General features: G+C 46.8%; 1 protein-coding gene across 1 annotated transcript in view; it reads right to left on the reverse strand.

The window, feature by feature from the left end:
- Positions 1-15,573, reverse strand: part of slc4a10b (solute carrier family 4 member 10b) — a 283,634-nt gene that overhangs the window by 180,526 nt on the left and 87,535 nt on the right. The window contains exon 6 of the mRNA XM_041200245.1: positions 5,881-6,066. Coding sequence (XP_041056179.1) covers positions 5,881-6,066 — 186 coding nt within the window. The remainder of the gene's footprint in view (positions 1-5,880; positions 6,067-15,573) is intronic.

Here is a 15,573-nt window from a genome sequence, read left to right on the forward strand (position 1 = left end):
TTGGACATTCCCGGAATCACTTGGGTAGATGGCCCCGAGGTGCTGGTCCTCCCCACTATGGGCCACCAATGGCCCCTGGCCAACTCCTTAAGGAGAAGGGGAAGCTGGAGTGAGATCGAGCTGCTCCACACCCATCTCGCACTGACACTGTTGGGGGACAGCTACAGCATCCGGGATGGAGGTCAGCCTGTACAGCAGTGCAAGGCAGATGTCCTGGACCAAGGTCTGCAATGGTGGCTGCCATTCTGCTAATGTTGGCCCCTATGCATTGGCATGACAGTGGAATCATCTCGGACTGAAGGTGGACAGACTCTCCATCGTGCCTTGCAATCTGAAGAGTGCAGCTGTGATCCCTTCCTGCTGTTCCTGTGATTGTCACTGCAGTTCCAACAACTGATTGGGGACCGAGTCCAGAGGCTCATCATCTGACTCGGACTCAGCAGATCCCTTGCCTCCAGCAGTCCTCCAAGTGCTGGCGACCTTGGGTGTCCCTGCCTCTGCCTGCTGTGGGACAGACTGTGTGCTGTGCTCACCAGATAATGAACCCAAGCCTGCTGGTCCCACTGAGGTGTGTGGCGCTGCACTGGTGAAGGGTGTGGGTGAGCGCTGTGACAGGTCTTCGAGGGTGCTGTCTGCAGGGTCCTCATCCAAGGTGTTGTCGGCGCTGGAATTGGGGCCAAGGTTGCCTTAGGGTGACATGACAGATGTGCCGATGAGAGAAAGTGGAGATTATTAGTGCATGGCCACCACGATACACAGAACAGTGGATTCACAGCTGAGTTGCCAGAGGGATGATCTGGTGCATGATCCTCACTTGGATGCTTGGCGCCGACCTCGCCATTGCTGCAGGAATGCTGTCCGCACTCTCCAGCCAGCTCTAACATGTGGTCTTCAAAGGAAGTGAGGACCTTGATGTCAGGTACTTCACCCCCAATCTGGGACCTCTCCCTTTTATTATGCACAACCCTGCCCTCCATAAAGACAGGTGGAGAGAGTGTGAGCAAGGAGCATGCCTGGCCAAATGAGAAGAATGGCAGGCATACGTGTGTGCTGAGTGAAGCCATGGACAGGATGAGGAGGCGATCTTCAGAGGAGATGAGGCCAGATAGAAATGTGAGGGTGTGTGTGAGAGAGTGAGTCGTGAGGTTCCTTGAGCTGGTAGTGAATGAGATGCCAGTGAATGTGTGATGGCCATGTGAGATTGGAGTGATGAGATGGTTGACTTACCCTGGAGGCACGGATGAGATCATTCATCCTCTTTTGCACTGGGTGGCCAACTTCTTGTGGGCAGCAGTGGCAGCAGTGGTCATTGCCAAAGCCTCCCAAGCTGGAATAGTGATGTTGCTGCCCCTCCTGTGGCCAGAATGGGTGTAGAGGATATCATGGCAGGCCTCCACAGGGACATTCCAGGGACACGTCACTGAATCGATGGGCTGCTGTCTTCTTGGCCGTTCGAGGCCATGTCTTCTGTAAAGCAGTCCTGAGCTGGAAGCACTGAGAGGTGTGTGCACAGCTGCTGTTTAAATATGGTGCCCAGTGTAAGGAAACGGCGAGGTGATGGCATGGCGGGTGAATCAAAGGCTGCCCACCAGCGAAATGGTGTGTTGCCTGTGAGAGGCAGAAAAGGAACGACATGGCACGAAAACTCACCATTGTGGTCAGCGGGTAAATCAACTTATTTCCCACCCGCTACTGCACTTTGTGCAAATCTGGGATGGTTCCGCTCCTAATGACGTAATCAGGTCAGTAAAGGTGAGTATCATGGCATCTTCATGTGCCTCTTTATGTGCACCTAACACCAACCCCCCTCACTCTGCCTTCTCAATCTACGCCTACATATCTCTCCTCATACCAACTTGTCTTGCAGGAGCACCCATCCCCCTCTGCCTATGCATCTCCTCACCTCCCTAACAGATCATAAACCATTCTTATCTTAATGCATTGCCACATTATCCCTGATACCTTTCACAAATGTTGTCCATCCATTCACTCAACACATTCCTTTTTGCACATTCATGGGTCTCTTCTCTCCCTCCTGTAGAACAGAGCATAGAACACCAGGGAAAAACAGTGAACTGAATATGGTCCACCTGCCATCTCCATTTGAGAGCTGCATAGTACAGCTGGAGATAAGAAGAGTTTTGGCATGCCTGACCATCAAAGAGGGACAAATGGGGACCTCCCAGCCACCCAGAATTAAATATCACATTGCTATATGGCATACAACACTTTTTGATGTTGACTTGATGTCAGCAGCTAATGAAATATGATGATATGCACAATGTTGACTTAACACTTTCCTATCTTGACAATTCAAATTTAACTTTCATTTCCCACAGGCCCATCAAATGTCCCACAGGAGATGGTGCAGGGGAAAGATTAAGGCTTCTTAGAGGAGGTAACTCACTCTGTGGTTGCACAGTCACAGAATTCACATAGACAGTGCACCAGTTCAAATACATATACCTTGCCAAGACAAGAAGCTGGGTTTTCACGTGGTGCATTAAACATCACAGGTGAGCAAGAGCTGGTGGCAGAGACGGGAACAGCAGTGGAAATTCTCCATTGGGGGATGTGGGATGCTCCACACACTGTTCAGCTTGACACAGAGGTTCAGTCTTGAGGGCCGTCAATGAAAGAATACTTTTGGAACAACAGCTAAAAATGCGTGAGATGCTGGCTGCCTTTCCAGCCACACTGTGCATGCTTGGAGAGAGATTGGAGGAGTCTGTCTGAAGCATGAGTGCCAAGATGTTGTAGGCCTTCACAATGATGTCTTCATCCATGGAAACAGTGGTCATCTATATAGAGGCATGCATCAAATGTAGCAGCCAAACTGGCCCACTCCAAGGACTTATACATTATGAATGCCACCTTAACAGGATTGATGCAAACCTAGCGATGCCTCTCAGCGCCCCAGTGAATGGCACTGCGGTTCATTGGTAGCAGGGAAGTGTGGGTGGGCCATGAGAGGGAGGATGGAAAAAGGGAAAAAGGGGACATGGAAGAGTTTCCACTCTTCACCCATTGTCCCACCTCCCCCGCAATCAGTCCCCTACATGCTGCTTCTTGTCCTAATGGCTGAGTGTGCCCCTACACATGTATAGGTAGGACATTTTTCCATGGTGCCTGAAGATTCCAAAACCCAGAGAAACTTGGGCAAGAGTATCTGAACAGTCAAAGCAGGGATACAAGCAGCCCAGCTTTAGATGAAGCCACATAGGAGTAGCAGGATAAGGAAGATTAATGATTTGTTGTATCATGGGTGCTTAACACAAGGTTAGGTTGTTAACTTTCTGTTCCATTTTTCATTCATATAAATTATTTGTTTGCAATATTTTCTGTGTTGCCTATTTTTGTCTGCTGCCTAGCAAGTGGCCTCCTCATTTGTGATGCAGAGTAAGATGAGACTTAAAGAGGAACTGTTAGTTGTTGAGCTGCTTCGGATTGGAGAATAGTTGAGGGGCACTGCCCAGTGGGTTCAGAATGTGACTTCCTGATAGGTGCACCCAGTTCAATCGAAATAAATTGTTCCAGAATTAGGCCATGCTGGGGAGCAATATGCAAGGCTGCTGGTGTCTTTACCACATCACATTTGCCCTCCACCTGCTCCTCTTCCTCCCGAATAGGAACTCTGCTTAGCACATTTTTCCCTATTGCAGTTTCAATCCTCATTGTTGCACTATGTTGCACACCACTTGCAGTCTTGAAATCTGCGCTGGTGCATAGTGAAGGGACCATAGATCTGTCCAGGTGCCTAAAGCCCATGATTGTTTACTCAGTGGTAGTTCTTGTGGTTACATGGCTTTGATTGTGTCATCAGCCATGTCTTCAGTAGGTAGCCCAAGGAGCCAGCCACTAACTCTGCTTCAAGGTCCAAAGAGCTCTGGGAGAGTGAACAGGCGCAGGACAAAATCATCATAGCAGCTCCTTGGGAATCTTGCACTGGCATGCATAATGAACTTTTAGTGTTATACACGAGATGCACACTGATGGAGTGGGAAGCCTTGAGATTGATGATGACTCCAAGTTGGTCTAGGGGCATCTTTATTGCCACATGTGTGAAGTGATGACTTCCTGGACCTGTGGGAAGCCAGGAAGAGCCACAAAACCAAGTGCCCACTTATTCTGATTATCCTCATCAATGGCAATGTACATAATTGTTGGCCATGGCATCAGTCACCTGAGTACAGTTGTGGGCAGGAGGTTGTAAAATTCTGCAAATATCTCTTGTGGAGCCCTGGAAGGAGCCAAATGCAAAGAAGTTGACGGGAGCATGGCCAGCAGATCCACGTGGCAGATCTCCTTCTAGCAGGCTGCAAATGTCAACAAATACCTGACTAGATACCCTAAGCCTCCTAAGGAACTGGTGTTTGGACATATTCAAGAATTTGAAGCTATTTACCCTGTGTCAGGGGTATCATTTCTTCCAAACTGCACTGCCATGCTCATCTCCTCTCTCCTGTTGAGTGACAGGTTGGTAAGATGACGACGACTGGTGCTGCTCTTGCTACTGGTGTTGTAATGCTGCTGCTCATTTTGGTCCTCATCTGAGGTTCAAGGTAAAGCTGGAAAAATGAACTAATGCTGAACTAATGTTTGTCAGATGGAAAGACCAGTTGCACAAAACTCCGAAGTAGTAGAAATGATCTCCAAAGTAGTGAATAATATGTGCTGCGAGTAAAAACTTTTCAGTTAGACAAGGAAGCAGGTGTGAAGTCTTAGTACTTATAGAATTTTTTGCTTGTCATTTGTTCAGCTCCCTTAATTCCCACTGTCTTCTCACCTTGCTTTCACTAGCGAATTCCAGGAAGTCCAGAAAAGAGTCAAACGGACTCGAAACATTAACTGTGTTCCTCTCCGCAGATGCTGTCAGACCTGCTGAGCTTTTCCAGGTATTTTTGTTTTTGTTTTGGATTTCCAGCATCCACAGTTTTTTGCTTTTAACTCACAGTTAAAGTTGAAAATCCCAGTAAAAATAGTTGTTAATGAGCCATTAACATATTTAAATTGGCAATCTGCCTCTCCCAAGGAAGATTCTCATGTGCAGCCGAAGACAGTGCAATTAAAAGTGGAAGTTGGCGGGTTGGAGCCAGATTGCCAACTTGCTGTCAATTTCAGTGCTCTTAAGCGCCCGTCCGCTCACGGAGCCACTTATTCTGTTAGGATGGTTTTCCCCGTGTCTGCATAAGAACAATCCCATCAAATTAAAAACAAACGACAAATCAAAGTTTTCTTTTTGCCACAGGCATGTTCCCAAATGTTTGACATAGGTGGCAAGGGTAGTGAAGATACTCTCAAAGGCATATGAAGATATCAAACGCCTAGGAGAATGATCCAAGATACAATTGTTGAAAATAATTACAGTCAAAAGGATAGAAAACACTAAAAATTTAACAAGTAGAGCTACAAACCACCGCACAGAGTAAAACGCTAGCGGAGTACCCCTACTCATCCCCAGGCTGAGATTGGGTAACACGGTACAAACTAAAAATAAAAATGGAGTATTCTTGTGTGGTATTAAACCACTATGGAAGCATTAAAACTACTTCCGAACTTTGTCAAAATCATAAAATATTGTGTTCAACAAAAATCAACTGGCATTCTAGGAAGTGCAGAAACTTAAAGTGAAACAAAATGGGATGACATAAAATACAATATTAGAAAGGATTTTTAGCTGAACAAAGTTAAATTAGAATATGCCATCTCTTTAATAGTTACTAGCTACTATTAACAAATAACTGTTGAATGTCATTTAAATATATAAAACTGTCCTAATTCTATGTTTGTTAGTTATAAATACTAAACAAATTTACAATCTTTGCTTTGACATGTATTTTACTTTCATTTTCAGACTTGAAATAATAAGAAGCAGCTCACCATTTTTATCCAATGAGTGTGGATCAGAATGTTTTTTTCCAATATCAGCAAAGGATCTGACTATAGGAATTCGATTACTAAGCTTCTTCTGATTCTGATGATGATGTCGTTTTAGGAGGGCTTGATGAACCTTTTGACGGACATCATCACTTAGTCCTGAGGCCACTTGTTGATCCAGAATTAGGTCTGTGAAAAGCAAACTGAAATCAATTATTGCTAACTTTTGAGAGATGTTGCTGAGAAATTCTGCACACTAGCTAGTGACGATCCAACAAATGTAAATTTAGACTTAGTTTGCAGAAACAATTTTTTTTTTAAATTCTGAATTTGATCTTTGTTGTACCTCTGTCTCAGGTATACAAATAAACATTTGGTAGTACAGAATTTGAGAATTGCTGAAAAAAGAGACATGCTGTCAAAGCTTTTCATCTTGCACTCATCAGGACAGATTTGCAAGAATACCAATTGCAAAGGGTACAACAATTTATACTGCATGAGAAGAGAATGCTTCTCTTCTCTTGGTTGGCAAGTGGGTTCTGATTGGCAGAGGCATTGCGCCTTTTGCTGTGTCCACTTACCAACCAATCAGCACTCCCTTCACATGCAGTATTAAGTGTTGTTCCGTTTACAATTGGTGTTCTTGCAAATCTGTCCTGATTAGTATAAGATGAAAAGCTTTGATGGCTTGTCTCTTTTTTCAGCATACTCAAGTTCTATATTGCCAAATGACTACTTGTATACCCAAGAGAGAGCTACAACAAAGTTCAAACTTGGCATATCAACAACATAGTTTGTCTCACAGGTAAGTTATGATTTTTTTTTATCTGACGACATTGTTTCTACTATCAGGAGCTACTTGTAGCATTGCACACAATCTAACCGAAGTCGGGCCAAGAAGCGATTGGGAGCAGAACAGCAACCAGGAAGAGAGAGCAGACAAGAGATTGGTGGAGCCAAGAGGTGGGATCAGCATGAGCAGAAAGAGGGCGGAGGAACGTGGAGTGTAAAGCATAGAAATATAAAGCAGAGGAGAGGCCAGGGAGTTTGAACATCTGGATAGTTCAGAAAACATTGCAACCATACATTTGCATAATCTTGAATGTACAAAAAAGTAATAGTAGCACACAAGGGCATGAAAAACATTTTGACCCAATAGTTAGTAAAATGATCAAAGAAAGAGAAAGAATTTGCATTTATATAATGTCTATCATGATCTCAATACATTCCAAGCCCACCTGCGCACAACAACTTCCCTTCAACAGGAATAAGAATTAATTTTGTATTATTCTTTCATGGGATGTTACCATCACTAGCAAAGCCAGCAATTGATGAGGTAGTGGTGAGCCACATTCTTGAACCATTGCATTCCATCTGTTGTAGATACACCTACAGTGCTGTTAGGATTTTGGCCCAGGTAATCTGCTTTTTAATTATATTGGTTAAAGCAGCTGTTCTCAAACTGGAGTCGGCAGACACCTTTGTGATGAAAGAGGGTTTGTGATGCAAGGCTGGCCACAAGTAGACAATGGCCTGGGGCACCGTGATCAAAAGTAAGCAAGTGAGTGGCGGCCAGCGGCATGCTCTGCTCTCCCGATGCTCCTGCTCTATCCTGCTCCCTTAGTGCACTCTTCGTGCTCCTGGTTCCCTGGGTGCGCCTGCTCCAAAAACACCCCCCCAACTCACCCCAGGATCCTGTTTTCTACAGGCTCCCCATTCCCCCATGTTCTTTCTCTCTGTGCTCCTACTCTACCCCATGCTCTGCTCCCAAAGTGCTTCTGTTCTTTTCCCCTAGTACTTTTTCCATGCCCTTGATTTCTCCCTGCTCCTGTATTCTCTGGGCTCCTAATTTCTCCATGCTTCTGCTCTCTACATGTTCTATTCCCACAGTGCTCCTGTTCTTCCCCTGCTCCCCTCCTGCTTTCTCAGTGCTCCTGTTGCCTCCACTGCTCCCGCTCTACCCTATGCTCTCCTAGTGCTTTCTACGTACTCTAGTTTCTCTAGCCCCCTGCTCTCTCTGGGCTTCTCGTCTCTCCTGCCAAAGACGGACAGACTATGCATTGAGAAGCACACATACTCATCTTACTAGTATCTATAAATAAATATCTATTTTATTAAAAGCAAGCCCAACTTATAAGCATCATATATTACAATTTAGATAGGAGGTCCGTGATAACTAATCCATTTGTAAAGAGGTCTTTCTTCCAAAATAGTTTGAAAACTGGGTTAATGGATAAATATTGCCCAGGACATCAGGGAGGGAGCTTCCTTGCTCTCCTTTGAATAGTGCCATGGGATCTATTCCATTCACCTGAGAAGGAAGAAAAGACTGTAGTTCAATGTCTCATCTGAAAGTTAGCACCTCTGACAGTAACAGGGATGTGATTGGTTCCAATTTTTATGAATGTGAAATTTTGAGGGAAAGTAATTTGTACTGTATGAGGTTGTGAATATAAGGGACCAATTTTAACATTGCCCCACTCTTGGACATGCTAGTAGATAAAATGACAATGGATCAGTTCCTGCAGTTTTCTTGATGGGTTTGCAACTGCCGAATACGATGTTGATCAAGTCACCCGCTGCATGCAGATGGCAGCATCATGAATATTTAAATGTCAAACTCCAATAGAACAACATTCTGTTCCCCAACATGATTTTTACTCTAGGCTGGAGCAAAACACCCTGCGCTGGTGCCACCAGTGAAACCTAACAACATTAAAGACTATGACCCAGCTAAGTGTGATTTTTATATTTTTTAGACATCGATTTTTAGACATCAGGAACCTGTTGGTAACAGTCAGTGTTATTTTCAATCCAGTCTGCAGCTGAACAACTAATGAAACCATGGTCCTGGTAAGCTTGATTTTTTAAGGGTTCCTTGCAAGCCAGGAGGAGAAGGACTGCTCCTTCAAACCCCACAAGGAAACCATGGCCCACGCAGCCCCCAGGCTTTGCACACACCTCCCCACCACAATTCCCATCAAATACCCTACCCATCCTGACCAAAGCCCCCTAATTTAGTGCAGGGAATTGATCCTTCGGGTCCCTGGAGTCTTGCATAAAGTCTTACTTCTCTCACAGCCTCCTCCTCATCCCAGTTGGATTTAGGTGGAGTCAGCCATCCATCCTTTGAATGTGGACTAGGAGTTGAAATGGTCTCATATCTGTGGCAACACAGGCATTTCTTGCATCCAGGCCCACACAAACTGCACTCATGTTCCCAGTTAAAGTTGGGACTTAGGCCTGAATTTTGGTGCAGAATCTCTGTCTGCCCAAAAATGCCAGCAGAGACCAGAATACAGAAGTCCTACCCCCAAACCCAAGTCTCCGCCATTTTCGCACAGGGGGAATTGGAATGGGTTATAAATCTCACATCCGTGGTTCCCCAAGGCAGCTGCCCATATAACTCAGCAGCTGCCTCCACTCATCTTGGTGAGGTAGCTGTCTGAAACCCGAAGTGTGCAAATTAGACCTGGTAGGAGTAGGTGTGAACATTGTGGATTTGTTTGGAAAGCCAGGGTACTTCTGTGGAGTGGTAATGTACCCCTTTGGATATGGTCCAGGGAAACCTTTGTGAGAGGTAAGGTGCCCTCTGAGGTAGGGCAGGTGCCCTTTGGAATTGTGAAAAGTAGACATGATTGTGCATAAAAAGTGCACAAACTCATTGGAAATGTCAAGCTGTCAAAGAACTGTCAAGCTGTCAAAGAACTGTCAAAACTCATTGGGTAGAATCTTCCACTCTGAAGTCTAAGTTTGGTGCTGGGTGGGGATGTGATTCCCACTGGGCAGCGGGACAGCTGAACACACGCAATCTTCCGCTATTCAGCTCATTATTTATACATCCGTGAGAAGCTTGGCGGATCTCTTGGCAGGGTGGGCAGAAAGTTGTTTGCTCTGCTTTAACCTCGTGGGGTCGCAGGTCTTGGTGCCATATTTAAAGGGCACCCGAACAGATATTTACTCACTGCAGGCCAGGAGCTCTGGATTACTCAACAGGAGAAATGTCCAAGAGAAGGAAGCAATACTTGGCCCTCACAGTTGAGCGATATCTTCCACAGATTCTTCTCCAGGCCTTCCAGGAGAGGTGGGAGGTGCTGTTTCCTCGGGATGGGAGCATAAAGTCCTCCCATCTGACCACAATAGCCTGGGAGAAGGTCGTTGGGGTGGCTGCTGCCCGTGGAGTCCAAAAAGGAAATGGCCCGTTGTGCAGGAAAACTGCACGATCTCTGCTGTGTTCCACCAAGTTAAATGTACCATCTACTCACTGCAAACCCACACTATCATAAGGCATCAGACAGTCAAAGGGTTAGCGTGGACAAGGACGTCACACGCAACCAGCAGATGGGACATCAGCACGAATGTGTGCCAGCCACCTTAAGCTCACAATCTCATAACATTTCCAACAAACGGTTTCATTAATCAGGGAGGGCTCAGCAGTAACCATAGAGATGCATGTTTCTGAACTGCTCATTCACCCAATGGCCTCACAATCAATCCTTCTGTCGTTCCGTAGGACAAGATTGCGCATAACAAAAGCAAACAGGCCAAGACCGAAAGTGAAACACCTGACTTTGTCCCCTCAGTAGCTTCAGGGAGCATTCCGCAGAGCTTGCAGATGAGGAGCGTGACCATGCCTGCATGGAAGGTGAGATCAGCCACCCCCAAGAACCCAGTGAGAATGCATCCTGTCTCTACTTCAAACATGCACACAATGACTGTGAGCGATCTTTAATGTACGAGACTGCTTAGTCAATCACTAAAGCTCTCTTTTCTCTATTCCAGATACCAGCGAGAAAAGTGGGAGGGCAGCAACCCGGAGATGCCACAGCCCCAGCCCCTACGCCACTTCTGATGAGGAAGTCTCAGTATCCTCAGAGGAAGCAAGGTCATAGCGTTCACCTGCACCCTCTACTAGGGCAGATACATGCACCTTGGTGGGTCCTGGTTCTAGAGCAGGCTCAGGGTCACAATCTGGCAAGCACATCACAGACACGGGTCCACAGCTATTGGAGGCAATGACAGCCAAGGCCTCTGACACTCGGAGAACTGCTGGAGACCAAGGCCCCACTAACTCTGAATTGTATTACAAGCCTCTGGACACGGCCCTAGGAAACCTCTTGGAGATGCAGAGGCAGGCAGGGGAACATCAGGCAGTATTGCCAGAGGCTGTCCTCAGACTAGACTGAAGACTAGAGGAGTCCACCCACAATCTGTCTGCTCTCGTGGCTCTGGCATACGAGGACTTGGATGTCTCAATGGAAAGGATGGTGGCCACCTTGGAGACCAAGGTCCAGCAGAAAGCACATTTTCTGCCGGATATGCACTCAGACCTGCATTCCATCAGTCTAGTCATGGATGGAGTGCAGCAGTGACTATGCGAGAGGGGAACAGCAGACCTCGACATCTCTCTAGGTGCTCCTTCTCCTCAAGGTATCAGGAAGGTGCCATCAGGCACCCACAAGGAGTAGGAGCACCAGGCGAGGGGACATATAGTGCTCTCATGCTGCTGCTCCCTGCTGCCCCATCCATCTGCTTATGCTTGAAAGAGTGATCTGTCTGATCGGCCCTCCTTTGGGAGCAGGTGTAAGGGTTACACAAGTGCATTCCTGGCTAAATAAGAGTTCAAGTCGCTTATAAGCTTTCATGCACACGGATTTGATGAGGGCCTAGGTGAAATTACTATTCCATTTTAAGTTGCCTAAGGTCGTGGGAGGAGGGAGTGCTGATCAGGTTCTACAGCAGCCATAAATCATTAGGGCTATGCACTTAGCCTTGGTTTAGCACATTCAAATGAGCAACCAACATCAGGCCAGACAGGGTGAGTACTGATATTTCCTTAAACTTAAGGAATCATGGAAATTTGGAGAGAAGTTATCTGGGAGCCAAAAGTTGCTGGTGCCTTCCAGACAGCAAAGTTGTGAAAATATGTTGGCACATTACTCCTCCTGGAATCTGTTAGCTATCAAATTGTCATGGGCATGTCTGCCACATCATAACCCTGCTATGGCCTCTTCATGTGGCTTATCAACATCCTGGCCCTCGTCAGGTTCATCCCCTTCAACTTCTTCCTTGCTTCTCTATGTCTCACTCAGGTAAGACTCCCCCTTTGCAGTGCGAGGTTGTGCAGGGCACAGCAGACAATGATGATCCTGGACACACTTTGTGGTGAGTATTGGAGAGCCCCGCCTGAGTGATCCAAACATTGGAAACGCACCTTCAGGAGAACTATCATCTGCTCTATCAAGGCCCTCATGGAGGCATGTGCAGCATTATACTCTCCTCAGCAGCACTCTGTAGGCAGTGAACTGGCATCATCAGCCACGTCTTCTGGGGGTGTCCCTTGCCCCCGAGGAGCCAACCCTTTAATTGCTTAGGTCCTTCATAGATCTATGGAACCTGTGAGTGGCTCAAAATGTAAGAGTTATGGGAGATCCCTGAGTACCTAGCACAAACATGCTGCATTTGCCTTCTATGATCACAAATTAGCTGGACATTCAAAAAATGAAATCCGTTTCGATTGATCAATCTCACAGCTACTGCCAGGTAGCTCTCGAGGCCACATGTATGCAGTCATTGGTACCCTGCCCTTGCAGGAAACCAGGTATCACCGTGAATCTCATTGCTCTCGCAGCCTGGCTTCCGGCGTCCATGTGGATCTGGACATACTGGTGAGCTCTAATCAACAGGGCATCTGTGACCACCCATATGCATTTGAGCGTCACCAATTCGAAGATGCCACACAGGTCCCCAGTGGAGCCCTAGAAGGAACCGCTGGCAAATAAGTTCAGTGTGCCAGTGACCTTCAATGTCACTGGCATGGGATGCCCTCCAAATCTTTACGGCCACGGTTCTTCCCCAAGAAGCTGGCAAATGTGAGCTACAACATCCCTCGACAAGCAAAGGCAATTCTGGCATTACCTTTCACTCATTTCCATAAATGAGCAATATACCCAAAGTCGGGCCACTGGTCTTTGGTGCATTTGTCCCTCTTCGGGAGCATCTGAGACTTCTTGGGGACCCACTCCCTCTTGCTGCTCAGGCTGCTGCTCCTCCTGAACCTGTGTCAATCTGCGACGGACACTTCTTCTCTTCATTCGCATGAGAGCAAGATCCAAGGCAGGGTTGCGTGCTGCCAGCATTTTCGTGCCTCTTTGTATCAGTAAACAAATCAATTTGATATATTTATTGAGCATTCCCTAAGTAGGTTACCCTCTATCTCCAAGCCAGCCAAGCCCTTGGCCTTGTCCTCCTTCTAGACATGTCATCCCCAGCCCACCCCATCCAGGTGAAGGACATCCTGGAGGACCACAGATGTGTGTTCCTCCCCTTAATACATGACTGCGCATGCAAACATTGCATCTTGAGCCAGGTGATGGCAGCCGTCAGGCAATTGTCAGCTTGACTCCATAACTCTCGACGCTCTATAGGGAGAACATAGCCGTGATGGAAGAATTTCATGCTTTGTCAGCCATGACCATTTAGCTAGGAATTGGAGGTTTGGAGTGTGTATTTAGCTACTACTCAGCAGCCGTGCCCCTTGAATAAATTCACCTCCATCCCATCTTTTCTGCCTCTGTCAAGTACAGATGGCCAATCACGCCTACTCAACTCCAGCTCCAAACCTTAATGGATTCTCGCAGGAATGTGCACCCTTAGCCATGGACCAATGCTCCTTCAAAGGGCATTTGAGCCTTGAGGACAATACTCAGCTGAGCCTGGTTCTCCATGGCTTTAGCAAATATTTGACAGGGTGCCCCTACACACAGCCCAAAGAGGGGTCATTAATTCCTCTCACTCGCTTTGAGACCCCTACCCTGTCGTTTTTTCTGAATCTCTTTCAAACTGCATCAATAGTTTGGAAAGTAGAAGATAGTTCTTCAGTTCGAATGCTTCCAGCACCTTCCAACCACCCCGTCACCCACCAAGTTTCTCCTACCCTCCTCCACAATCACCACCTCCTAATTCCTCTCCCTCCTGTGACCATCCAGCCTCCCCATTATTATTTATGTCGACTTTCCTGTTTTCCCAACTATTCTATTCAATGTTTACTTGCCCCTGCCCCTCATGAACCTGACCCCTCCCATTCTCAAGGCCAGCTGCAGCTTTGCATTTAAAGACCACTCCCGTCCACCGTGAGACCAACTACTACCCCTCCATGACACTCAAACATCCACCGTAGCAGATCCAACTGTCCCCCCTCTGACCAAATGCAATAAACGATGGACCACACCCTTTACACAATTCACTGTAAGACCATCACTGCCCAGAGAGGCCATCCCCCACCCAAGACTGGGACCAAGATATGCGCGCCATGCTGACCCCTCTATTATGCCCTGGACAGTCTGGCTTAATTCACGGGACAGTCTTTTAAACTTGCCCCAACCGTTTGGCCTCGTTCCTCAGATGGTCTCTTAAACATGCTGTGTTTCTCTGACCCTTCCCCGCTGGTCCTTCACACTCCCTAATGCTGCTTCCGTCTCACCCTTCCCTGCTAGTCCCCCCCACGCCCCCAACCCCAATCCCCCCCACCCCACACCACACCACCCCCCCTCTCCCCCACTGCCCAGTCCTACCTCTGTCTCATCCTTCCCCCTTGATTCACCCACCCCAGTCTTGCCTCCATCTCACCCTTTCCCCACTGGCCCTTCCCACCCCATAGTCTTGCTTTCCTGTCACCCTTCCTCTCTGGTCCTTCCTCCAACTCCTCTGAAGCCTTCATCCCACCCTTCCCTGTTGGTCAAGCCTCCCTTACCCAGCCTTGGCACAGCTTGTGCTACCGGCATGTGATATGGAAGACTGGTGGGTCAACAGGAAGGCAAATTCAATATCTACTGACCTCAAAGTCATGGATGAATTGAAGCTTGTCAGGTTTGTACCACAGTCGGAAAACTGAACAAAATTCCAATATTTTTTCCTGCCATCATGAAACTGATTTTTTGCCTCATGCCAAATTAAGGGCCCCACCTGCCACAATTCTCGCTAGTGGTAGGAGCAGAAAATTTCCACCCATTGGAACTGTCAAAACTCATTGGGACTGGCAAAGCTGTCAGGGATTTAACTCTGTTGGGCTTTAAATATTTTAAAAATTGCGGCATTTAAAAGAGAACAGTGCCTGCTATTTCACTCTGTCTGTTGACATAAGCATGAGGGCTTTCATTATAGGATTTGTGCTGCATGATTGATTTTACACCTTAACATTATCAGTGTGGTGCCTGTTAAGTGAGAAGTTTGACTGACAGCTCCAAGTGAATAGAAATGTTTGTTTTCACAAGAGATTAGTTGAAGGAATTTCAATGTAATGAATGAGTTTTTATCAATGAAAGTGATTTTAAATAGTAATATTATCAATAGACACATAGCTTTATTTTAGGTCAGCTTGGCTCCTGAGATTTTCTCATTATGGATACTAGGTGAGTTGGCATAGAGAAAGTAAGAGCAAAGGGTGGTGTACAGGGAACATGGGTTGACATGACTTGGCACTAAGTTGGCACATGGGCTATAAAAGGCCAGGGGATGAGAGAAGGCATAGGTTGAGGGACCATGGGGGTGGGTAAAAGGCAGAGGTTGGTATAGTGGATATGAGAGGCCCTGGAATGGCTAGAGGGGCATAGGCTGGCATAGGGAGCATGAGGGGCCATGGGGTGGATAGAGGGGCATAGGGCAGCATAGAGGTATGAGAGGCCATGAGGCGGGTAG

Source organism: Carcharodon carcharias, chromosome 12, assembly GCF_017639515.1.
Source record: "Carcharodon carcharias isolate sCarCar2 chromosome 12, sCarCar2.pri, whole genome shotgun sequence".
NCBI classification, from domain to species: Eukaryota; Metazoa; Chordata; class Chondrichthyes; order Lamniformes; family Lamnidae; genus Carcharodon; species Carcharodon carcharias.